General features: G+C 38.3%; 1 protein-coding gene across 1 annotated transcript in view; it reads right to left on the bottom strand.

Annotated features, from left to right (window-relative positions):
- DLGAP1 (DLG associated protein 1) overlaps positions 1-27,458 on the bottom strand; it is a 130,344-nt gene that overhangs the window by 29,434 nt on the left and 73,452 nt on the right. The window contains exon 5 of the mRNA XM_070747582.1: positions 1,063-1,433. Within this exon, the coding sequence (XP_070603683.1) occupies positions 1,063-1,433 (371 nt within the window). The remainder of the gene's footprint in view (positions 1-1,062; positions 1,434-27,458) is intronic.

Raw genomic sequence — 27,458 nt, 5'->3', positions numbered from 1 at the left:
TCTTTCTAATTTGTTTCTCTCTTTCCTCTGTCTCTCATTCTCTCCCTCCCTCATTTTCTCATTTCTCTCTTTCTTTTTCTCCCCCTTTTTCTCTCTCATCTTTCTCCCCCCCTTCTCTCTCTTCCTCCCCCCCTCTCTTGGGTGTGTGTTCCCTCTTGAACCATTTCCAAAAACAGGGTTTTGGAACTGTTTTTTTCCCTTGATATTCTACTTCTTCGAGTACTTTTTACCATATGATTTAAATCAAGAGTCATTTCAGGTTTCCAAATAAATGAAGCTCTTTTGTCCCCCTGCTGTGGCTCCCTGTCAACTGATTGGCCCTGCTCCTCTCCCTCCCTTCCCAGTCATTCCATGTGTGGCCTGAGAAGGTAAGGGCCATGTGGGGATGGAGATTAGCTCCATATTCCAGAATGGGAGGGAAGTGCCCTCGTATGTGCCTCTCATCTCATGTGAGCTTTTTGGTGCTGCGTACGCACCTTGATTGCTTGCGGAGATGTGCAACTTAATTTCCACTCTGAGACACACCCGGCCCAGCTGCAGCTGATGCTCCGCGCAATGTAATGAGAAGGGGACACCGTTTCCCCCATTGTGAAGCATGCTAAATTTAAGTGCGCCGTGCATAGCCAGGCTGGGCTAGTGTCTTGGGGTAGAGATCAAGTTGTGGGTTTCCTCAAGTGACTGAGGTGTGAACGTAGCACCAAGAAGTGCCAAAAGACCTGCCCGCAAAATGAGAAGCAAGCACAGGGGCGCTTCCCTTCCGTTCTGGAATATGGAACGAGTCTCCATCCCTATCGTTGCCCTTATCTTCTCAGGCCACACGAGCCTTGGAAGGGAGGATGAAAGGCAGGGCCAGCCAGCCGATAGGGAGTCACAGCAGGGGGAGGAAAGAGGCGCAAGAAGCTCAGGAGCCACACGTTGCCGACATCCGACCTAAACCAAAGTAAAACAGGGGAACAAACAAAACCAAGAACTGAATGATTGGACAGCCCCAGGGGCTGAAAAATAGCTCTCAATACCAGTTAAGACACTGAACTGTAATACAGTCCCTTATTTTGTTTATACCTGAATTCCAATGGACAGGCATCTGTTTTTCTTGAAATGGTCTCTTTTTCTGTCATCTGCAGTTACTGTTGCAATGGTGGTAGTAGTGGTGACGGTAGCTGTGTTGTTGCCCATATGTTGACTGGCAGGACCATGGATCTGTGCGTTAGCTGCTTCAATAGCAGCAGTGAGTGCTTTCATACTGTCCAAGCTTTCAGTAGAATTGCTAAGTCCTGACTGACTGATATCTCCCCTTGGTCCATGTCCATCCATGTAGGCATCTTGGGCAGATTCTGTGCTGCTCTGGGCCGTGATGGAGATAAAAGGTTTGGTGGTGGTTCTTGGTGGGACAGGAGGCGGTGTCTTCTTATAGGTGGTAATGCAAGAGGAAACTACAATGCAAACACATATGGACATATGTGATTAGTATTCCTTTTTCAGAAACACATAATAACAATCTGTTAATATCGGAATAGAACACGTTCTGCCATAAAGTCACTAAAACTTTGTGACCAAGCTCAGAAACAGAGAAAGTTGCCTCCTAAAATACTTTTTAAAAATTGCAATGTTTAAATATGGTTAATATACATAGTAGAGTGATACCATGTCTTACAAACTTAATTGGTTCTAGGACAAGGTTCTTAAGGTGAAAAGTTTGTAAGATGAAACATTGTTTCCCATAGGAATAAATGGAAAAGCAATTAATGCATGCAAGCCCAAAATTCACCCCTTTTGCCAGCTGAAGCGCCAGTTTTTGCGCTGCTGGGATTCCCCTGAGGCTCCTCCCCATGGGAAACCTTACCTCCGGACTTCTGTGTTTTTGCGATGCTGCAGGAGAATCCCAGCAGGGGAATCCCAGCATCACAAAAATGAGTGCTTTGCTGGCAACGGAAGTCCGGAGGTGGGGTTTCCCAGCAAAGGGAGCATCAGTGAAATCACAGCATCGCAAAAACACTGAAGTCCCCGAAACCCCACCTCTGGACCTCTGTGTTTTTGTGATGCTGCGATTTCACTGAAGCTCCTCTCGCTGGGAAACCCCACCTCCGGACTTCCATTGCCAGCGAAGCGTCCATTTTTGCGCTGCTGGGATTCTCCTGCAGCATCACAAAAACATGGAAGTCCGGAGGTGGGATTTCCCCTGGAGGGCAGCCTCAGGGAAATCCGAGCAGTGCAAAAACGGGTGCTTCACTGGCAATGGAAGTCCGGAGATGGGGCATCCCAGTGGCGGCAGTGGGTTTGTAAGGTGAAAATAGTTTGTAGGAAGAGGCAAAAAAATCTTAAACCCCGGGTTTGTATATCGAAAAGTTTGTATGACGAGGCGTTTGTAAGATGAAGTATCACTGTATTAGACTTTGTTGGTATAGTAGATATTTGTTTATAATATTTGTTTATAATATTTATACACAAATATGACTAACTACTAATCCTATTCTAATCATACATTATTTATTATAACCATATTAAGAGGCAGAAGCACTTTATCATATAATTTTAATGGTGCATCTCTGTGCTGCCCTACTTGCATAAAACATAACTGAATTATAGAATTTTCTGTTTATTCTATTCTGTTATATTTAAGGTCATTTTGGCATTGCAGTAATAATTCAAATTCAAATAATTCTGCTTCTTGAAAATTTTGATATCAAGTGATAATTAAACAAAAATATTTTTATACATATTTATTTATATTTGCAGTCCTTTGAACAACAGTGGATATAGATTTCAATGTTCTATGAATCAGTTCAAAGCAAGTGAATGTTAAGCACGTAAGAGAAATAATTTCTGCTTATACAGTGGTATCTCTACTTAAGAACTTAATTCGTTCTGTGACCAGGTTCTTAAGTAGAAAAGTTTGTAAATAGAAGCAATTTTCCCCATAGGAATCAATGTAAAAGCAAATAATGCATGCAAACCCATTAGGAAAGAAATAAAAGCTCGGAATTTGTGTGGGAGGAGGAGGAGGAGGAAGAAGAGGAGGAGGACAGTCGCTGCCGAAGGAAGAAGGTGAGGCGAGGGGAATTTTAATAATCCAAAACTTTAAGGCTAAAAATTAAAAAAAAGAGGGACTCTGAGGCAGCGAGGAGGAGCACGGGCTTCCCATGCACCTGACGTGAGGCTGCCTCCCATACACTGTGCCAGAGAGAGAAACCCAGGCAGGCGAGAGGAGGGAACCTCCCGCTCCTTTGACCGAAAGGTTGCTGCTGCTACCTGCTTCCTCTTCCTTCCATTGCTGAAGGGCTCCTCTCTCCTCTCATTTGCTCGCTTTGTAGACAGCGCCTTTCCTTCACTGTGGTGACTCCTTGGTTTGGCTGAAGCCAAGTTGATCCAGCCGAAGCAAAGTGCCCCCTTTTGCCTTTCCAAGCCCAGATGCTTCGGGAGTCAACCTCGCGCCAGGTGCATGGGAGGCAGTGGTTTATTCCCTCTCCAAGAACCCAGAGAAAGGAAAATGCTTGGTTCGCTCTGGATTGCAAAAGCCTCCTTAAGCACCACTGAAAGGCTCCTCTAGGCAGCCCAGAAAAGTCCAAGATGGCTGGGATTAAAGGGGGAATTGGCAGAAAACTGGGCGGACCTTCGTGCCGCTCTCAAATTTCCTGGGAAATTTTTCCGGCCTTGGGTTCTTAAGTAGAAAATGGTTCTTGAGAAGAGGCAAAAAAAAATCTTGAACACCCAGTTCTTATCTAAAGTTCTTAAGTAGAGGCGTTCTTAGGTAGAGGTACCACTGTATCTACAAACACGTTTTTCATTTCACAATTATTTTATACTTGTCATTAGACATTAAAAAAACTTACATTCCCTTAACATATTCTGATATATGTTAAAATAGTATATATTGTTACAGTGCAGGTATTCCTTGTCTTATGACCATTTGTTCAGTGACCATTCAAAGTTACAACAAGGCTGATTGAATGGTACTTATCTTTGTCTTTCAGCCATCACAGCATTCCTGCAGTCACATGGTTTGGGCACTCAGTACTTGGCTTGTGATTAGGATGCAGCAGAAAGTTAAGGACATGATTTCCAATGTTCCCTGCTGGCTTCCCACAAGTTCCAGGCATGTGGGGTACTTGCTTAATGACCCACATGGTCCTTGCTTAATATTGGTGACTTGGATTGCCAGAATTGCCACCACTTGGTGGCACACTCAAGGGACATTGCGCTTTGTATTTTATGATTGTTGCTTATTGATGGCAATTGCAATGCTACTTGCCATTGTAAAGGGAGCACTACGGTACATATAATATAATATAATATAATATAATATAATATAATATAATATAATATAATATAATATAATATAATATAATATAATATAATATAATATAATATAATATAATATATATAATATAATTAATATAATATAATATATTATTATCCGTAACATTTCATGCTCTAGATGAAGTAAATTTATATATATAAACACACACACACACACACACACACACACACATATATACACATACACACACACACACACTACAATGCAAATTGAATTGGGCAGGTATTACAAATATGAATTTGTTTTAATTTTCAGACATGTATTTACTTATTTGAGACTTATTTGTACAAGCTCACAAGTTGACAAGGACTCATTTTTGTTTTCCACTGACCAATATTCTCTTTCGAAAGTCATTTCCAGTTTCATATTAGCTCAGATTCAAATGCTAAAATAAAGTATTGAACTTTTTATTAGTATATGGTCTCCTATCAGTTTTCCCATTATCTTTTTGCAGAACAAGGCAAAAGGCATCACTTTCTCTTATGAAATATTATATATAGATACCCATATCCACCCACAAATATTAAAGTGATTCTTGTAAATACTTCTGAGTTTGTCAGAAATCCTTGAAGTTAATACAACATTCAATTATCTCTGGGACCGCCTTCTGCCGCACGAATCCCAGCGACCGGTTAGGTCCCACAGAGTTGGCCTTCTCCGGGTCCCGTCGACTAAACAATGTCGTTTGGCGGGACCCAGGAGAAGAGCCTTCTCTGTGGCGGCCCCGACTCCCTGGAACCAGCTCTCCCCAGATATCAGAGTTGCCCCCACCCTCCTTGCCTTTCGCAAACTCCTTAAAACCCACCTCTGTCGTCAGGCATGGAGGAATTGAAATTTATCCCTTCCCCCTAGGCTTATAGAATTTATGCATGGTATGCCTGTATGTATGATTGGTTTTTTAAATTGGGGTTTTTTAGATTATTTTTAATATTAGATTTGTTTACATTGTCTTTTTTATTGTTGTTAGCCGCCCCGAGTCTTCGGAGAGGGGCGGTGTACAAATCAAATCAAATCAAATCAAATCAAATCAAATAAATAAATAAATAAATAAATAAATGTTATATATTAAGACAAGAGGAACAGGAAGATAAAGCTACAAAAGCAAAGTTGTCGGAATGTGGATCCTTTAGACAATGCAATCATTTAGTTCCTGAGTTATATATAAAGTTCAGAAGCAGAAAGAGAAAAAAATAATGATGTGGGTGGAGTTCGGGGGCAGAAAGTTGGGTGGAAAACTTCAGGCTTTTGTACTGGAAATGATGCACATTATTTGCCATTCCTGTGCTGGAACTACAAAACAAGCCAAAAGCTTCAGTGGAAGCTTCTAAAGGTCAGCACTGGCCAGAGATATTCAGGTGCCTAAGCTCTAAGAAGCAAATGGAGTACATGCCTTGGATTTATTTCCAAACTCTCCAAGATCCTAGCAACTTGAATCATGGCAACATGCTGATTCTTTAAAAGGCATCTCATTTTATGTAAATGGCAACATTTTTTTTAAAAAAGGTTGTTTTTTTAAAGAGATGCAATCATTTTGTTGTTGTTTTGGAGCCAAGTGCAATTGGTAGGGCAAGGCAACTAACTGCAAGGCAATGTGTGAAATCTTCAGAGAAAAAGAACCACTCCCTTTTTTGGCTAGAGTGAATGATGATCAAAACAAATGTCAGTCAGATCAAATACATGGGGAGAAGTAGCTAATAAACTGCCTTCTTTTAGAACACTTTTATTTATTTATTCATTCATTCATTCATTCATTCATTCATTCACTCACTCACTCACTCACTCACTCACTTACTTATTGGATTTGTATGCTGCCCCTCTCCGTAGACTAGGGGCAGCTAACAACAATAATATAAAACATCATGTAAATCCAATACTAAAACTAATACTAAAACAATTAAAAAACCCTTATTTGTAAAACCAAACATACATACATACAAACAAACAAACATTCCATACATAAATTGTAAAGGCCTAGGGGGAAAGAATATCTCAGTTCCCCCATGCCTGATGGCAGAGGTGGGTTTTAAGGAGCTTACGAAATGCGAGGAGGGTGGGGGCAATTCTAATCTCCGGGGGGAGTTGGTTCCAGAGGGTCGGGGCCGCCACAGAGAAGGCTCTTCCCCTGGGGCCCGCCAAACGACATTGTTTTGTTGACGGGACCCGGAGAAGGCCCACTCTATGGGACCTAACCGGTCGCTGGGATTCGTGCGGCAGAAGGCGGTCTCATAGATACCCTGGTCCGGTGCCATGAAGGGCTTTATAGGTGATGACCAACACTTTGAATTGTGACCGGAAATTGATTGGCAACCAATGCAGACTGCGGAGTGTTGGTGTTACATGGGCATTTTTGGGAAAGCCCATGATTGCTCTCGCAGCTGCATTCTGCACAATCTGAAGTTTCCAAACACTTTTCAAAGGTAGCCCCATGTAGAGAGCATTACAGTAGTCGAGCCTCGAGGTGATGAGGGCTTGTACATAGAGTTACTTTCCTTCTTCCTTCTCTTGCTTGCTCAAAGGCAAAAAAGGGAAAAGCAAGAGTTCATGTGTCATTTCCCCTTAACCTGGTATGTTCCACTATGTTGTGCATAACATCAATCTTAATCTTCCCATAATTCTTAAAACAACTACTGGTAAATGGGGATTTTTTTAAAATTTTAGTTATGTTACCTGAAGGGCAAAATTTTTAGACCAAGAGGAAATTTATTTAGCAGTTAGTGTATTTAGATAACTTAGTCATGGGGCAGGAATTTGAAACAAGGAGTGCCAGTCATTAAGTACAAAAGAAAATAAAGTTAAAAGTACAAATATACACACATACAGTACAGCTGTTATGGACTGTGAAGCACAGCTTTGCACAATCCATGAGTCACAAATCTAGGAGATATGGTGGGCAACAAATTCAGAAGTTTAGCTATGTTCTGAACATGACGGAATGCTAAACAAATAAAAATGATGGAAGTGACCAATAGGTTTATTTATAGAATAGCCAGAGAAAACTAAAAACAATATTCCTATTATTTCATTAAAAACTCTCCGTTTTGCCTAGTTTCAGAAAATAAAACTTTCCACCTTCCATGACAAAATAAAAAGTTTGGCTGATATATAATAGAATAATATACAAAACACTTCTGTTAACTCTAGAGTTCTAACTGAACAGAAGGCTGGTGTTTCAACTGTCTGGGAAAGAAATTAGTGTATGTTTAGAAAGGTGGAAGTTTATATACACAAATTAGATTTGTGAAAGATCGGCTGTACAGTATTGATAGATTAGGTACTGATAGGAAATACTAAAATATTGCAAACTTTTATTTAGCAATCACCAGAGTAAAAAAATAAAGATTTCCTATAGAAAGCATGTGGAAGTCACATACAAGGAATAAGAGGATAGAAAAAGAGGTAAATTTGAAAAAAAAATCATTTGGTTTGCATTTCAGCTGAGAGTTACTAACATGGAAAGGTTTAGTGGCTGGCAGTTCAAAGGCTTTGAATTTTAGGGCTCAGGTGGTTGCAAATTACTTTATACTTGGTAGAAAAAGAGCGGTTTATTGCTGTCTTGATTTGTTTATTTTAACAGCTGTGTAAATGGAGAAGTTTGTCAGTTCTCAACAAGAAAGAAGGGAAGATTGTTTTAAAGAAACAATACCCAATGAGACTTTAAAAAAAAATCATTTTATTACATGTGAACATGTACTCTTTCATTATAGAAAACCAGTCTGGCATAGTGATTAAAGCATCAGGCTAGAAACTGGGAGACTGAGTTCTAATCTTGCCTTAGGTATAAAGTCAACTGCATGACCTTAGCCCTGTCACTCTCTATCAGCTGAGGAAGAGGGAATTGCAAACCACTTCCAAATTCTTGCCAAGGCAGCTTCAGTGACTTTTTCAGGATGGCACCAGGAGTGAACAAAACTAATTGAAATTAGTTTTGTGAAGCATGCTTTCTCATAACTGTTTGTCTTCATTATACCTATATGCAAATATTGTGGTGGAATGTAATATGGAGTCCTAGTAGGGAAGGGCTTTGTCCCAGAGGTCAAAGAGGCAGCAGAACTTCAAATGTCTAATAGGCCGGAAGAGGGCAAAGAGAGTTCCGCTCTGCTCTGGCAATTCATAGAGTATATCTATAGTTATGCAGATAATTGCTTTAGTCTGGCAAGGTTTCTGTTTGTACTCAAACAATAGAATGGAAACTACTCAGAAATTACATGCTGTTCTTCATTCAGGTATGACAATGTATACAGTAGTTCAGAATGGCATGCTGTGTAAATGGGCCCTGATTTAGAAAAAAACTATTTGTTATCTTTGTGATGTAAGAAGAGCCTTAGTATTTAGATACATCAAACAGATTACCAATAGATCATTTTACAATCTAAAAAAAGATGTCAAGATATAAAGTTCAAGTTATATCACTATTTTGCAAGGAAAAAGAAACATTTAGAGTATGTACTTTGTAACTACATTAATCTGCTACTTTTATTAATGATTGTAGTCAGTTTTAGTTGTTTCCTGAAATACATTAAACTTAAATTCAAGATTCTTAATGCCCAGAAATAACTTTCGCACAGTTGTCCAAGATAGCAGATTCCTGGTTAAATCTGAATACCAACTACACAAAAATGATCCCTATTGACAATTCAGTTGTGATCACCTAGATCAGTGGTTCTCAACCTTTCCATGCCATGACCCCTTAATACAGTTCCTCATGTTGTGGTGACCCCCAACCATAAGTCTAGCACCAATTTTCCCAACAGAACTTTAAGCTGATTGGCAGGAAGGTCAGAGGGACACCCCACTGTAAAGGCCTGATTGGTTGGATTGTTAAAATATGTTCCAAAGCGCCAGAATAGAAACTTTAGTTCCTAACACCATGGGAAAGTTGTCTTTTCCCATAGTCTTAGGTGACCCCCATGAAACAGTCGTTTGACCCTCAAAGGGGTCCCGATCCCCAGGTTGAGAACCATTGATTTAATGTAACATAAGAATTAAGAAAATGGACCAAGAAAGTTCCAGATCGGATCCTAGTACAACAATGAATTTGCTATATGACTGTAGGCTAACCACTATCTCTTAGTTCATCCATCATCCAAAAAAAAAAAAAAATGAATGTAATAACACTGCCAATTATTATAAGGATTACTGGATAATGTATATGATATAGTTTGAGCACTTAGGAAATTGGTAATAAAATGCCAAGCATTATTATTCTCTCCACAGCATCAAGTGAACTGACATATTTATTTATTTATCTATAAGATTTATGTAGCAACCCAACTTATGTAATTGTGACTTTGGACAGTATACTTCAAATAATCTATCCAGCTGCCCATACAATATTACAAAACAACAACAACAACATACAATTTCACTGACCTAGATAGTCATTCTAATAAATCAGTGCTTCCAATAATCTATGTACAATATCTTAGTTAAAGCCAGCTAAGTAACCCTCTCTATTGCTTCAGCAAGTAAAAAATTCGGTCAAAGGACTAGGGAACCTTGGTTACATGAAGGTTGCCAAGCCAATGTTGGCATTAACAATGAATGTGCTAAGTGAAGAGCTTTCCATTTGCTTTTTCTCCTAGGCCTATCTCTTGCCATAACAAAGGAGCTTGTAAAGAAGTGTGAAAAACTCTCAGAAGATAGACTCATTACATGTTAGATTTCCAAAGTGCTAATACCAATGGATGCTATAGGTAAGAGATCCTTCATGTAATGAAGGAGGGATCAGACAAGTAGTTGCGAATGTCAGAAGACAATTTCTTGATACACCAAAGTACTAGGGAATTTGATGAAATCCATTTACACCTGCTGCTTTGACCTCTTAGGGACACATCTTTAAAATAAATACAGTCTTCTATGAAGTTTCAGTCTTTCAAAATAGAACATCACACCACAATGTCCAGTTCAAGAAATGGCTCATCTTCTTAGACCCAGTTTATGATCTTTTACTCTTTTTTCCTCTACCAAGCAGCGGTGAGTTGCTCCCAGTTTGGAGGTTCCACCTACCCACCCAAGATGCTTCTGCTCATGAGCAGAAGTATTGTGCATGTGCATGAACCAGTAGTAAAAAGTTTTAGAACCCACTACTGCTACCAGGCAAATCTGAAATGCCAACCTTGGTTGAGTTTCATAATCCTTTTAGCCCATTCTTGCCACCTGGCATTTGTGTTTGCTTGAAAAGCTCAATTCTCTGGTAGGATATGTTGTTGTAAAGCAGCAACTTCTCTTAGGAATTGGGAGACTTTTACTGAGTTAATTCTTATATTTTCTGAAACAAATACACATAGAAATATAGAAGATTGACGGCAGAAAAAGATCCCATGGTCCATCTAGTCTGCCCTTATACTATTTCCTGTATTTTATCTGAGGATGGATATATGTTTATCCCAGGCATGTTTAAATTCAGTTACTGTGGATTTACCAACCACGTCTGCTGGAAGTTTGTTCCAAGCATCTACTACTCTTTCAGTAAAATAATACTTTCTCACGTTTCTTGTGATCTTTCCCCCAACTAACCTCAGATTGTGCCCCTTTGTTCTTGTGTTCACTTTCCTATTAAAAACATTTCCCTCCTGAACCTTATTTAATGAAATTGTGAAGATTTTTGTATACCTGAAAAAAGCAATCCTTACATGATTTCTTAGGAGAATTTAGTTGCACCTGTTAATTTTTTTTAAAAAAAGTTATCAGCAATTTCCATTATTGAAAACATAGATTTACTATTATTAAAACACATTCATAATTGAGCAAATGTAAATCTTCTTCTAATAAACATGTAATTAATTGCCAGTTGCTTAAACTTCTTTTCTGATATTGTATTACATGATATCATATTGCCACATTGTTCTTTGTTTAAATATAAATAGGTGTGAAACTTGAAATCTGACCATTTACACAAAACCCTTGGGAAGCAAAAGCTGTCACCTAATCTAGTCTTTGTCTCTTTCCTTTCAGAACTTTAAAAGGATTTCTTTACTTTCATAAAGAAGGGGGATGTTATACATATCAATGAGTTTAAATATGTAGTTAAATCATAATCTTTTCCCTCAGTGACAGGAAAACAGCTGTGAAGGTGACTTCCATAGCGTGTAGAATATTCAACTGTAAAAGGTACTACCGTGTTTCCCCGAAAATAAGACAGCGTCTTATATTAATTTGTGCTCTCAAAGATGTGCTACGTCTTATTTTCAGGGGATGTCTTATTTTTTTTCCAGTGAATTGTATCCTGCAGCAAAAACGCATTCAAACACGCAGCCGCATGTTGGATGCGTGTTGGATGTGTTTTGAATCTAATTGATGCAGCGTTTTGGGATGCAATTTATGGACAGCAGTGTTATATATGTTCTGTTTGGGAATGCTGTGAAACGAAACGTCTCCTACGTCTTACTTTCGGGGGATGCCTTATATTAGGCAATTCTACAAAATCTCTCCTATGTCTTACTTTCGGGGGTGACTTATTTTCGGGGAAACAAGGTATTTCCTGTACACAAATGCGTGGTGTCACCATCCTTAAAGTATTATCATGTAAATCTAATTGTACTTCAAAAATGACACTGGGTGAGGGTGGGGCAGAAAAGATGCAGAATATAGTAATCCAAAATTATCAGTAGCTGGAGGAAACTTAAAAAGCAAGCAAGTTATGACAGATGTACAGTGTTTTCTCATATGTTACATCATGTTAAGAAAGTTGTTAGGGAGTTTTCTTGCTTCAGTACACTTAGGGTAATTTGATGAAACTGAATAGTGCAGAGATTTATTTATTTTTTATTTATTTATTTTGTCCAACACATAATACACATTGAAGAGAAAGATATGTAATAATATAAGTAAAGAAAAGAATAGAAGAAAAGATATAAAAGCATAGGTGAACATATTTGAAAGAAAGAAAAGATAAATGAGATGAGGAGAGACAATTGGACAGGGGACGGAAGGCACACTGGTGCACTTATGCACGCCCCTTACTGACCTCTAAGGAACCTGGAGAGGTCAATCGTGGATAGTCTAAGGGAAAAATGTTTGGGGTTAGGGGTTGACACTACTGAGTCAGGTAATGAGTTCTAAGCTTCGACAACTCGGTTGCTGAAGTCATATTTTTTACGGTCAAGTTTGGAGCGGTTAATATTAAGTTTGAATCTGTTGCACGCTCTTGTGTTGTTGTGATTGAAGCTGAAATAGTCATTGACAGGTAGAACGTTGCAGCATATGATCTTGTGGGCAATACTTAGATCGTGCTTTAGGCGACGTAGTTCTAAGCTTTCTAGACCTAGGATTGATAATCTGCTGTCGTAGGGTATTCTGTTTCGAGTGGAGGAGTGGAGATGTCAAACACAATCCCTGCACTATGGGGCTGCAGGGATTTAGTCAGATCTGGTCAATGGGGCTGTCCTGGATAATGTAAGGGGCTGGCCCACATCACTTCAGTCCACTTTACCTACATGGCTTCAGCCCTGTTTACTCTATGTGAAGAGGAAACATCAGCCAGCGTGTCTTCAGTAGGCTCTACCCATGTGAAATTGAGTTTGACACTCTTGGAACAGTGGCATCCCTAGGAGTCAAACCATGATTTTCACTACTAAAAGATAATGAAAGCCGGATTAAAGGAAAAGCATACGAAACTCTGACATAGACCCAGGAATGTGCTCATTGCCTATCAAACTGTAAGCCACACTGCTGATCTATATTTAAATCACAACCCTTCATTATTCTCAAGGACCGCCTTCTGCTGCATGAATCCCAGCGACCAGTTAGGTCCCACAGAGTGGGTCTTCTCCGGTTCCCGTCAACTAAACAAAGTCACTTGGCGGGACCCAGGGGAAGAGCCTTCTCTGTGGCAGCCCCGGCCCTCTGGAACCAACTCCCCCCAGAGATTAGAATTGCTCCCACCCTCCTTGCCTTTCGTAAGCTTCTTAAAACCCACCTCTGCTGCCAGGCATGGGGGAACTGAGATACTCTTTCCCCCTAGGCTTTTACAATTTTATGCATGGCATGTCTGTATGTATGTTTGGTTTTACAATAAGGGTTTTTAACTGTTTTAATATTGGATTGTCATATGCTGTTTTACTACTGTTGTTAGCCGCCCCAAGTCTACGGAGGGGGCGGCATACAAATCCAATTAAATCAAATCAAATCAAATTCTGAGATATTTTCTCCAATTATTTGAACCAAGATAAATAGGCCCCATCATATGTCTCCGCACTGGATTTTTGTTTCCTATATATACATCTTTGCATTTAATACTATTCATTATTATTTTGATACTTTCATATATCTAATCTATTGCAATCATTTCGATTGTTCATATCTTATTCATCCAATTTTGTGTCATCTGCAAATTTGATAGGCATGTATCCACCTCTTCACTTAAGTTATTAATTCAAAGAAAAATCTCTTTTATGAAACCTTACCCACTTCATAGCTACATTTTCAGAACTTATTTTTAATTCAAATTTGCAGTTGTATTTCTGTTTTCACACATATTTGCATGTACTGAACATTTGATTTCATTTTTGTTTAAAATTTTTAAAAAAATCACAGAAGTTGCTAATATGTATTTATGGTTTAAGATATATGCCACACTTGGCATAAAACAGCTTCAGACATATCTTTGCAGCCTTCTCATTTGTCCCTTGAGGACATGCAGGAAACAGCTGCTTATTTTACCGTTTTTAGCCATCTTGAGTTCTGCTCTTTCCTGTCCTATAATATATTATACTCCAGGAGGGTCACTGGAGAGCATATTTTGTTTGGAAGAGAACAAGCTAGCAACCTATGTAAGGAAAACAGATATTAACAATTTATTTAACTTTTGATGTGCAACACACATACACACACGTTTGTTGTGCTGTGACCAGTATTGGTGTGGATTAGCATTTTAGTAACTAATCACCTTCTTTTAAAATATAACACAATTATATTCTGTCCAAATGTCATCTCTTATTGATAAACAAATGATTAAAAACTTAATCATTTCAGTCCCAATCAGGAAAAGTAGAAAAAAGTTACCAGAGATAACAATATATCTCTGTTAAACTTAATCCATTAAACCAACTTTTTACTCCTTCCTTTTACTGATCAGTCTCAGTCTTTTCTGGTAAAATGTATTCCTCTTCCATAATATATTTTAAATAGAGTCCATATACAGTATACAGGCAGACACTCTTAAAATTAGTTTCTGGATCCATTATTCAAAATGATCTTTCAATGTGTCCAATGTTAAAATATTTTGTTCCGTTCTATAATAATAAGTCAAATGTAACTATTCTTCTCCCCTAATTGTAATATTTAGTTCCTTCTAGTTCCCTCTAGTGTCCAAACTTCAAAATTCTACTCTGTTTTTTTTAAAAAAAAGACTTTTAATACAAGTACATTTTCCTCTGGAAAAAATACTTATAGTTAATTCCAAAATATTATTTCAAATCCCTTTGGATCCTTAGTCTTTTTGTAATTTTCCAAAATAAAAGTTCTAACAGCTCTTTTGCTGTTTATTGAAAAGACAAACAAATTTAAATCTTTAAACATGCATATAATTTTTCTCCCCTAAGTTTCAAAGGTAACTCACCCAATGTTTTCATATGCATGAATCCAAAGGTTCCTAATTGTTGGAAAGCAGTTAACAAGCAATTTCTAAAAGTGTTTAGAAAAGGAAGTATCTTTTTGAAGTCATCAACCATGGTTTGAGCAAGATGGTAAATCCCTTGCCTCCCTGAGCAATAAACCCACATGAGACTACTGTCTTGCTGTCACTAGAATCAATGTGATTTATTTATTGATTGATTTTGTCCAATACACAATTAGGGTTTTAGTGGGTATACACATAGTAAAATACCTGATGAAGGTTATAGAGGATATACTCATAGTAAAATATATCTAAGAAAGAATAGAAGAGAACTTATAGTAATAGAACATATCAATGAAAGAATAGAAGAAAGTATAGGAGATATAGGAGAGCAATAGGACAGGGGACAGAAGGCACTCTAGTGCACTTGTACTCGCCCCTTACTGACCTCTTAGGAATCTGGATAGGTCAACCGTGGATAATCCAAGGGTAAAGTGTTGGGGGTTTGGGGATGACACTATGGAGTCTGGTAATGAGTTCCACGCTTCGACAACTTGGTTACTGAAGTCATATTTTTTACCATCAAGTTTGGAGCGGTTAATATTAAGTTTAAATCTGTTGTGTGCTCTTGTGTTGTTGTGGTTGAAGCTGAAGTAGTCGCCGACAGGCAGGACGTTGCAGCATATGATCTTGTGGGCAATACTTAGATCTTGTTTAAGGCGTCTTAGTTCTAAGTTTTCTAGGCCCAGGATTGAAAGTCTAGTCTCGTAGGGTATTCTGTTTCGAGTGGAGGAGTGAAGGGCTCTTCTGGTGAAGTATCTTTGGACATTTTCAAGGGTGTTAATGTCTGAGATGCGGTATGAGTTCCAAACAGATGAGCTGTATTCGAGGATGGGTCTGGCGAAAGTTTTGTAAACTCTGGTAAGTAGTTTGAGATTGCCAGAGCAGAAGCTACGTAGGATTAGGTTTACAACTCTTGAAGCCTTCTTGGCTATTTATTATTTAGATTTAGTAACATATGTTTTAAAAAATAAACATTGGTTTCCAAAATCCAACTAGCTTCCTGAGGAATAAGATACTTTTAAATAAGATACTTTAAAATGGTTAACACTAGCAATGCATCCATACACAATGAAAGAATTCCACAAGAAGTTGAAAAAGTGCCATCATTGATACGCTACTATTGCATTAGCAGAGCACTTGGCAGAACAAAGCACCAAGTCCTGGTGGAAGGAAGATGCCGACAGAACTGAATAGCTGATGTGGGAAGGGAAGAGAACCAGCTGGCCGCTGTCAAGAGGGAGGAGAGAGGGGAAGCGGGATGCTGACAAGCTACTGGGCAGCTGCTCTTCCAAGTACTCCACAAGCTAAGCAAAAAGCCTTTGATCTCCTGAGCAAACCTGGGATTCCAGCCAGAGCTCATATCCTTTCTATAGTAGTTTAAGCCTGTTTCCCCTTACCAGTTCTGCTTGTTGATCACAGGACAGTCCTCTAGAGTAATTTTTTTCAATCAATGAAGAAAATGAGATTCTACAGCCTTTATTCCCAAATATTTATTTTCTCAGATCGGAAAATATGGCATGCTGCATTGGTTTCCCATCTGGAAAGGAGCTGATTTAGCAAAGAAGCTCCAAATTATATGTTTAAAAAATCTGTATAGTTGTAACTAGAGGAACAGTTGAGCTGAGAGGAGGAGATATGAGAGGAGAAAAGGAAACTGATTTTTGATCATTTGCAGCTGGGGTTATAGCTGGATCTGATATCCCTGGAATCTCAAATCCAGACAAAAAATGTATATTATAAAGGCATTTTTCTTTTCAGAAAATTAATTTGTAAATTTTAACAAATACATAAACAACTGGTGCCTGTAAATTGCACAGAACATTAAGAAAAATGCACAGTCAATGAATTGATTACATTCAGAGTTATAATTCTTAAGCAATACTGCCAAAGAAGAGGAGGTCATTATGTACATATGTTATTATGGTTGCTCCAAAACCACAAATCAATTAGGAACTTGAACTAGACTTACTGTACTGGATAAAGCAACAGGCAACCATACATTGCTCATTAGATGGGGACTAAAGAAGAGTAAAGTGAAATTCACACTGAATTCTTTTACTTTTATGTTTGGGGCATAGGCAGCGACATATTATAATCTACAACAAAGAGAAGCTATAGCATATATAATAAGCCAATTTGCAATAAAATTATAGAAACATAGAAACATAGAAGATTGACGGCAGAAAAAGACCTCATGGTCCATCTAGTCTGCCCCTATACTATTTCCTGTATTTTATTTTAGGATGGATATATGTTTATCCCAGGCATGTTTAAATTCAGTTACTATGGATTTACCAACCACGTCTGCTGGAAGTTTGTTCCAAGCATCTACTATTCTTTCAGTAAAATAATATTTTCTCACGTTGATTCTGATTCCCCCCCCCCCCGACTAACCTCAGATTGTGGCCCCTTGTTATTGTGTTCACTTTCCTATTAAAAACATTTCCCTCCTGAACCTTGTTTAACCCTTTAACATATTTAAATGTTTCAATCATGTCTCTCCTTTCCCTTCTGTCCTCCAGACTATACAGTTTGAGTTTGTTAAGTCTTTCCTGATAAATTTTATGCTTAAGACTTCCACCATTTTTGTAGCCTGTCAATATCTTTTTTTGGTGAGGTCTCCAGAACTGAACACAGTATTCCCAATGTGGTCTCACCAGCGCTCTATAAAGCGGGATCACAACCTCCCTCTTCCTTCTTGTTATACCTCTAGCTATGCAGCCAAGCATTCTACTTGCTTTCCCTACCACCTGACCACACTGTTCACCCATTTTGAGACTGTCAGAAATCACTAAATCCTTCCCTTCTGAAGTTTTTGCTAACACAGAACTGCCAATGCAATACTCAGATTGAGGATTCCTTTCCCCCAAATATATTATTTTACATTTGGAAACATTAAATTGCAGTTTCCGTTGCCTTGACCATTTATCTAGTAAAGCTAAATCATTTGCCATATTACAGATACCTTCAGGAATATCAACCCTATTGCATACTTTAGAGTCATCAGCAAATAGGCAAACCTTACCTACCAAACCTTCCCCTATGTCACTCACAAACATATTGAAAAGAATGGGACCCAGAACAGAACCTTTTGGCACACCGCTTGTAACCAGTTTCTGCTCAGAATACTTGCCATTAACAACAACCCTCTGGTGTCTATGCTTCAGCCAGCTGCAAATCACTGAACTATTCTGGAATTAAGTCCAATCTTCACTAACTTACAGTATCTATCAGCTCTTTATATGGAACCGTATCAAAGGCTTTGCTGAAGTCCAGATAGGCAATATCCACGGCACCACCTTCATCCAACACCTTTGTGACATAGTCAAAGAAATCAATGAGATTAGTCTGACATGATTTGCCTTCAGTAAAGCCATGCTGGTTTGGGTCTAATAAGTTATTGGTTTTTAGGTGCTGATTTATCCTCTTCTTGAGTAGAATCTCCATCATTTTAGTTATAACTCATATCAAGCTAACTGGCCTGTAGTTACCAGCTTCTTCTCTACTGCCCTTCTTGTGGATAGGCACAACACTGGCCATTCTCCAATCCTCAGGAACATCTCCTGTTAACAGGGATTGGTTAAACAAATCAGTCAGGGAGGTAGCAATGGCAGATCTGAGTTCTTTAAGAACTTTGGGGTGGATGCCATCTGGACCCATTGCTTTATTTATCTTTAATCGTTCAAGTTCTTCTAAGACATTGGCTTCTAAGATCACTGGAGCTGAATCCGTACAGCTGGAAGCAATGCCATATCCCTCTATAGTATTATTTTGTAAGGTGTCTTTTGAGAAAACTGTACAGAAGTAGCTATTGAAATGGTCAGTGATCTCCTTATTCCCATCAATGCATGTGTTATTCCTAGTACTAAGCTTCGTGATGCTGCAGTTTTTCTTCTTCCTATCACTAATATATCTGAAGAAGGTTCTATCCCCCTTCTTACAGATTTGGCAATTTCTTCCTCTTTTGAGGCTTTTGCAGCATATATTATCTGTTTCGCCTCCTTCTGTCTCATTTTATACACTTCTCTGTCAGCTATACTTCCAGTTTATAACTCCTATAGGCAGACTTTTTTTCATTTATAGCCTATTCATTGATTATAATTTACAAATGCAATTGATAAGCTATTATTTACAAACTGTTTATTTCAAAATATTAAAATTTACCGTAAAATCATGACAATACATTCTACAGAAAAAAATAACAGTATTATGCATATTATATCCTCACTCACTCACTCACTCACATACATACACCCACACACAAACACTCCCACACCAAAACTACTCCTGTTTTGTCATATGAACTGTGTCAAGTAAGGGTAAATGGATTGTACTGACTAGCTATAATCCTTGATAGCTACTTGAAGGTAAGCATACCCATACTAAATATATCTTGTGTCTAATCAATGAATCAATTAAATAAATATAATATAATGTAAAATTGGATTGTTACATTTTGAAAATATTATTAGATAATTCTTCAATTTAATACCCTTCCCTAAGCAGACACTGAAATCGTGGCAAGAAAAAAACCCATAAGTTATATGAATTTAGAAAATCTTTTACCACTAATTATAATAACAATTCATATTTGTGACATTTCTGGTGACAAGAAATTTAAAAATCTATATCAAGCCATGGTGAGGTTGGAATGTCCTATGCGAGAAATATACAACTAAACATTCCTTCTTATAAGAGAACTTCATAGTTCTTGTAATGTTTTTGACTTTCAAGAAAACATATGAATAAAAGAAGAAAAAATCTCTAGACAAATCCAGCTATTTTTCAATACATAACACTTTAAACTACTGGGGTTATGGATTTTCCAAAGAAAAAGATTTTTAGATAAGGGAAAACTGCTTCATGCAGACCATGCCACATTACCAGTTCAAAGAATAGCAAATGCTATGTTTCATTATGTGTCTTAGAGGTCAGTCAAGGCATTGCTACTTCAAAATTAAATGCATGCATTCCAAAGCTTCAGGCTTGTTTGTTTCTTCCTTTGGTAAAACTATCTTTAGCTTAAAACACACTTAGAAAAATCAAGTTCAGGCTTGGCATAGCATAGAAACGAATATGATTCATATGCACTGTCATTTCCTTAAGCATGGGTATTCTCTATAAAATTATATGTTATGTACTAACTCCATTTTATGCTGCATTATTGCCATGGTACCAAATGCAGCCCTTTTTGCTGTCCCAAGGCCCCCCCCCCCACCTGCAGAGAGCTCTTGGGTGCTGAGGAATGGCAAAAATGTCCTCATTTTTGTGGGAAATGGGCCATTTTTGACTTTTTTTTTTTTTGCAAAAATGGGGTGGGGAAAGGGTCTGGGGAACCTGTAGACAGCTATTGGGTGCTGGAAAACAGGCCATTTTTTGCCCTTTCCTCCCTGCAAAAACAGAGTGGGGAAAAGTTCTGGGGAGCCTGCAGACAAAATTGCATTTTTTTGTGAAAAATGGGCAGGTTTTTGCCCATTTTTTCACAAAAATGGGGTGGGGAAAGGGTCTGGAGAGCCTGCAGATAGCTCTTGGGTGCTGGAGGCAAAAATGCATCAATTTTTGTAAAAAATGGGTGGAAAATGGCCCATTTTTCGTAAAAAGGGACTGGTTTTGCCTTCTAATACCTTATCTAGCATGACTGGAGGAGGAATTCTGGGAGTTGAAGTCCACAAGTCTTAAAGCTGTCAAGTCTGAAGTTTGTAAAAAGTGTACATGGTTGTAAAAAGTATACATATTTGTAAAAAGTATTCTGCTACACTGGTATTTTATTAAATAATAACACCATTTGGTTCAGAATACTATTCCACCTCTAAATCTAGGTACATCTTATACTCTGGTGCCCTTTATACTCCAAAAAATACGGTATTCAGAGTTATGTATCAATCCCTAAACAGAAATTATCCCCTGGTTCTTCTTTACATCTAAATTTTTAAACAGATGTCTATGAATCAATTTGTATAGAGTTATTGCAACCACAAATTTTCATGCCATTTTCTTTATCCATTTCTTTATCCATTTTCTTTATCTCTGCTGTTCTCTATATTGTTTAGGCCAGTGATGATGAACCTATGGCACGGGTGCCACAGGTGGCACGCAGAGCCATATCTGCTGGCACGTGAGCTGTTGCATTAGCTCAGTTCCAATGTGCATGGGTGTGCCGGCCAGCTGATTTTTGGTTCACACAGAGGCTCTGGGAGGGCGTTTTTGGCTTCCAGAGAGCCTCCGGGAGGATGAGAGAGGGTATTTTTGCTCTTCCCTGGCTCCAGGGAAGCCTTTGGAGCCTGGTGAGGATAAAAAACAAGCCTACTGAGCCCACCAGAAGTTGGTAAACAGGATGTTTGCAGCCTCTAGAGGCCCTCTCTGGGCATTGAATTATGGATGTGGTCACTAATGCATGCGTGATAGCGCGCACGCATGTTCTTTCAGCACCCAGAGAAAAAAAAGCTTCGCCATCATTGTTTTAGGCTGTAACCAGCATCTTTTCAGCAATATTCCCAATCACTAGCAATCTTTGGATATCTGAGAGATATAATTCAGTCTAAATGATCTCTTTGAGAATACTGTAAGTGTAGCTTCAAACATCTCTTTACATTTACAGGATTCCACAAGTAGCGGGAAAAAATTACAAAGGTAGGGTGCATGGGGTTCACTCTTCTGAATGCTAAATAATGAACCCAGATTTGTTTTTTGATATATATTTTTTTAAAGAAAGATTTTGGATATTTAAATCCTGTTTTTCATTATCATCATACAATCTATCAGAGGGGAAAAGAGAGAGTTCTCTCTGAAAAACCCAGGCCTTGGGATGGTGTTTAAGGTAGAAGAAATAGTAGAAGAATGAATGAATTTTTAGAATTAGAATTCTAAATTCTAATTTGCATTTGACTCCAGAATAAATAAATTCAATAAACTCTGTGAAGTTCAAAGCTCTTCTGCTAAAGTCTTCAAAAGAACAATATCTCCCTCTAGTGTTTAACTACAATTATGAATTTATTATTTTATAGACATTGAAAATACTATGATATCTGGAAGCCATTCTGCTCGTTAAATCTAGAAACCAGGACATTTTACTTAAACCCACAAGCACTCCTAATAGTAACATTGATTGACAAAGTCACTAAAAACTTACACCACATTCAACAGCCTAGAAAATGATTAAGACTTCTAAAAAACCCTACTATATTCAATTTACAGGACTTTGACCATCTCTCAGCAAATCCATCTGACAGCAAATGGATTAAGCCACTGGCTTATTAAGAATTTACTGTTACTCTTTCATCCTCTATTCAATTTAATTGTCTGAAAAATGGAGCATAAAACTGAAGAAAGAAAAATATTACATTAAATACACACACTCTAAAAAAGATTCCTGATACTGAAAAGTTCATTTAATGAGGAAAGTGCACAACCAGCACACAAGATGAATCTGTGCAAAGGTCCTCCTGGCCAGAGCTGCTATCTGGTCTTTAAATTGTGCACTATCCTTGACTGGGGACATGCTGCCATATCCAAGACCAAAGATGATGACATACCTAGCTTAAGGATTCCAAACAGCCAAAGCCACTTAGGATGAGCCAAAAATGTTCTGCCCTGTCCAGGCACCTTCCAGACACGGGTCAATGTACTAACAGCTTCAGTTGTATATTTCAGGCTAGAGATATAAAGTTGGGTGTCATCAACATACTGATAATATCACACCCCAAAAGTGGTGGATGACTTCACCAATGGTTTCATGTAGATTTTGAACATGAGCAAGAAGGGTGTTGAACCATGAAGCACCCAATACATAAGGATCCCGGCACAATTTCTTTTCCCATGTCAGCACTGATAAGAACTGGTCACCGAGGAAGGAGATGAACCACTGGAGCACAATGCCCCCCACTCTTTAACACCTGCAGTCAGTCCAGAAGGATACTGTGGTTAATAACATTGAAAGCCACTGAGAAAACAAGGAGCACAAGGGAGGATGCACCCCATTCCAACTTTGCCAGAGGTCATAATCAATGGGTATGGGTAACACTGTCTCTTTACTGTATCCTGGCCTGAAGACAGATTGAAATGGATCCAAATCAATGGTGGGTTGCTCCTGGTTTGAATTGGTTCTTAGAACCACTACTGGTGGCGGCAGGAGGTTATGACCACCTGCCCAGGACACTTCTGCACATGTGTAGAAGCATTGCACGCATGCATGAGCATGCATGCGAACTGGTGACAATCTAATTTAGAACCCACCACTGTCAAAGATGAGATGAGTTTATTACTTTTAGGAAATGAAGGATAGTTTTTTTTTGCTGTAGACCGTTTTAAGTGAAAACAATATCTACTGATAAAACAATTCCAATACCGACTACATTAAACCTTTATTCGAAAATGATTCTGGTAACATATTTCTCTTTATTCGTCTTTAAAGCTATTGAAAATAATTATTGCTATCATAACATTCTAATATAACTACTCATTCAACCTTACACTAAACTTCTATATCCTTATATATATATTACATTCTACATATACACTCACTATTCTATTACTTTACTTTGTCGTATCTCCTGAAGACGTCTGCGACCATGCAGATTTCCCCTTCCCACCCCCCACTTACCCAACCCTTTTCTATTTATATTTCCCCTTCCTTCAATTACTCCTCCTACCTTTAAATCTCTTCGCGTTTTCCCCCTGTCCCAGCAGTAGCCCATCCCTGCTCTCAAGGCTAGACAACTCTCTCTATCAAAGAGGTCAAAATTGCCACGTGAATCCATCCCATGGTCACCTCCCAGGCTGTTTAATAACCCAGGAGGGGCCAGGATCTAACAAACAGTTGGCAGGTCTAACATACAATTTTTGTCTGCCATGACCTTGTACAGGACAGGATCAAACTCAGTCCAGGTAAAATTGCAAGATTGTTCCCTGAGCAACTCTTTTAGGACTTGCTCTCAGTCAATCTAAGCAACTTTGTCTGGCAGATAGTATGAATATTCCTCACCATTACCTGCATATGATCCTGTGGTTCAAGCCCAACCAATTGGTTAAACAAGGCCATATGGTGCCTATTGATAGATGCAATAAGGGTGGAGAAATGGCAACATTTTACCACCCTTATCCGCATGATATAGGCTCAGATATGGGCTCTTATCTGTATTCTGTCAGATTCATTCTTTATACTTTTACAGTGGTCTATTAGACATTGCTTCTGGAATTTCATCACTCAGAGCTCGTAGGAAAACCAAGGAGTACCTGAGATTAGCATACATAGTCTGCATAGAAGCAATGCAATTCAGGACTTCTTTCATATGAAGCTTATTGGGACAGGAAATTCACCATTAAGTGATTTGACCATAAATTGAAAAACTATGTGACAGCACTGCTTAGTAATGACAGTTCTGAAAGATCTTGTTGCCCTAATGTAGGAAATAGTATGGAACCTCTCAGTGTATACACAGTTGCTAAATTGTTAACAGTAATAAACTATTATTTAAATATCTTACTGGATAATTTTTAGTGTCTAGTCATATTAGTGGATAATTTGAAGGGCAACCTAAAATTGGTAATGTTGTTAATTGGAATGGTTAACCCTAACTTCAAAGAAAAGTTTTGCACATTGGTGAATAAATTGAAAATAATTACAAAATACAAAATGCAATAGCCTTGTGTAGAGCTGTAATGAAAATCAAGGTAGGTCACATTTGTTCAAAAAAATTACCGCCCCCCAAAACAAGTTGGATAAAGAGGAAATGAATTGGGTGACCTGCCTAACATTGAAGTTGAGATGATAAAATAAGAACATAGACATGGCTAAAGGAACTACAAACACTAAAGAAATGTACCAACAGGGGGGCAAAAGGGATTTTGATAAGTGGGACTTGATGGCCTTTATTAATTAGCAAAAAACCAATTGAAATAAAAAGTAACTGGAACTAAGAGTCAGCTGGGTATTCAAAGTCAAGGCTGGGTTCTAACTCAACTTGGTGCCAGTTCGTTTCCTCCCGCGTTGCAGCACATTTTGAATACATGTGCATACACAGTGCCAAATTTTTAACCCCCTCCCCAAAAACTCAAAACAAAATGGTGACGCATGCACAATGCCAGAAACTCGGCTTCTGTGCATGCTCAGAAGAAAAAAAAAGGGAAAAAAAATTGAAAAATTAAAAAAAGATGGCGGCCTCCACGGACCAACAACAACCGAACCAGTTCTGTAACATCGTGACATCACCAGTGGATTGCTACTGGTTTGGGAGAACCAGTTTAAAATAGGAGGAACACACCTCTGTTCAAAGTCATATGGTAATTGTTAAATTGAGCCATTGTTTACATCTGTTTTTATTATAGAAAATATAGAGCAGGTGCTTATGCCAAAATCAATAATTTTGGGAAGAGGCATTAAAAAATTAAGACAATAGTCTTTGATGACCTACCAAAATTTGTAAAGCATCCTTAAACTGGCCACTGAATTAGGAAATTGCTAAGAGGCATTTTAAATTTCAGCCTTCAAGTATTCATTTTCCAATGTTTGAATAGTATTATAATTATACAGCTGTTGCAGAGTTTATAGGAAATTACAGGGCAGCTAACTTTGGCAAAGAATTGTTTTTATTTTTCATTCCAATCACATATATAAAGTAAAATACCATCAATATTGAATTACATTACAATGAATCATTTTTGAAATTTCGGTATACATAATCCATCCAATGCTTAGGGCAGCTAACTTGATTCAGATAAATTGGTGGAAAGAAACGGTTAAAAATACTTATCAATCATATAGATATAAAAGCGCAAATCCTGCTAAAAAGAATCAATACAGCTTCTTAGAAGGTGCAGCCTGGTTTACTAAGCTATTGGAGTGATTTGATAAGTGCCAATATGCAGTGAAATAAAGCAGATATAATTTATTGAGAATTTCAATAATGCTTGTGGCAACGAAAAAAATGATTTTCTGAACTGAGCACTGGTGATTTTTAGCATCAGACTAATATGCAGCTTAATATTAGGAAAATATGATCAAGGAGAGACTGTAGAAGCGTGCCAAAATTATGATATATATCTCCAAATTACTAATTAGTGTAAAATACTGCTATGATTCTGATTATCATAAGACATGCTCAGTATTGGGCAAGTACTTACCGCGCTAACTGGATGGTTCTTGGTGGCCGACACGTGTGCGCCCTAGCGAGATTTGGCTTCTGCGCATGTGCAGCCAGCAAATCTCATGAGATTTCAGCTTCCATGCATGCACAGAAGCAAAAAAAAAGAAAAAATAGCCAAAATTTAATGAGCGCAAGTGAGATTTGGCTTATTTTTGCTTCTGCGCATGTGCAGAAGCAAAAAAACAGTGAATTTCATCCAGTGAATCTGTCCATTGTGCTGTTCCTGGGCTGAAATCTATTGGCATGCTGTTCCCAGGCCATTTCCACTGGCTGGACTGACTCACCTTTGCCGCCAGGCATGGGGGGATTAATCTCCCCTCCTCCTTTTTTGCTGACTTTTATTATGTTTATGTTCAGTCGGACTGAGTGTGTATGATTGTGTAGCAGATAGGTTTTTAAAACAATGTATTTTTAAATTAGTTTTTTATAGTTATAGTTTATAGTTATAGTTTATTAGATTTGTATGCTGCTCCTCTCCGAAGACTAGGGGCAGCTCACAGCGTAACAGTAATACAATACATTACAAATCTAATAATAAAAAATTAAATTCATTTAAGAAGGCATTAACATAATAAAATCCCTAACTATGCAGTCATACACATTCAACCTAATCTATCGTACAGTAAGGCCAAAAACATAATAAAAAGGGGGGAAAGATGGTAATTATCCCCACGCCTGGCGACAAAAGTGGGTCTTCAGCATTTTACGGAAGACGAGGAGGGTGGAGGCTCTTCTCCTGGGTCCCGCCAGCCGACATTGTTTGGTCGACGGGACCCGGAGAAGGCCAACTCTGTGGGACCTAATCGGCCGCTGGGATTCGTGTGGCAGGAGGCGGTCTCGGAGATATTCTAGTCCGATGCCATGTAGGGTTTTATAGGTCATAACCAACACTTTGAATTGTGACCGGAAACTGATCGGCAGCCAGTGCAGGCCACGGAGTGTTGGTTAAATGTGGGCAGATCTTGGAAGCCCCATGATGGCCTAAGAGAGTTGCAAGCCCATGGAACAAAGCGTTCAGTGGTAGAATGCATTTTTACTTTTCCAGAGAAGTTAACATAAAGATGTGTACAAAAGTAAGAAGTAGCTAAATGGACATAATATAATGGACATACAGTGGTACCTCGAGATACGAGTTTAATTCGTTCCGGACCTGGGCTCTTAAGTCGAGCAGCTCTTATCTCGAACGACTTTTCCCCATAGGAATTAATGTAAATAATTTTAATTGGTTCCAGCCCTCAAAAAACTCACAAAGTTAGTCTAAATTATGCAGAAAGACATGTTTTTAATGAAGAAATGTACATGTACATATAAATGAATAATGAAGTTTCTTTCACTTAACTTGTAAACTTTCTTAAACTTTTAAATTTACATATGTTCAACT

Source organism: Erythrolamprus reginae, chromosome 3, assembly GCF_031021105.1.
Source record: "Erythrolamprus reginae isolate rEryReg1 chromosome 3, rEryReg1.hap1, whole genome shotgun sequence".
NCBI classification, from domain to species: Eukaryota; Metazoa; Chordata; class Lepidosauria; order Squamata; family Dipsadidae; genus Erythrolamprus; species Erythrolamprus reginae.
Note: the sequence above shows the minus strand (reverse complement) of the source record. Positions and strands in the feature narration are given on the sequence as shown.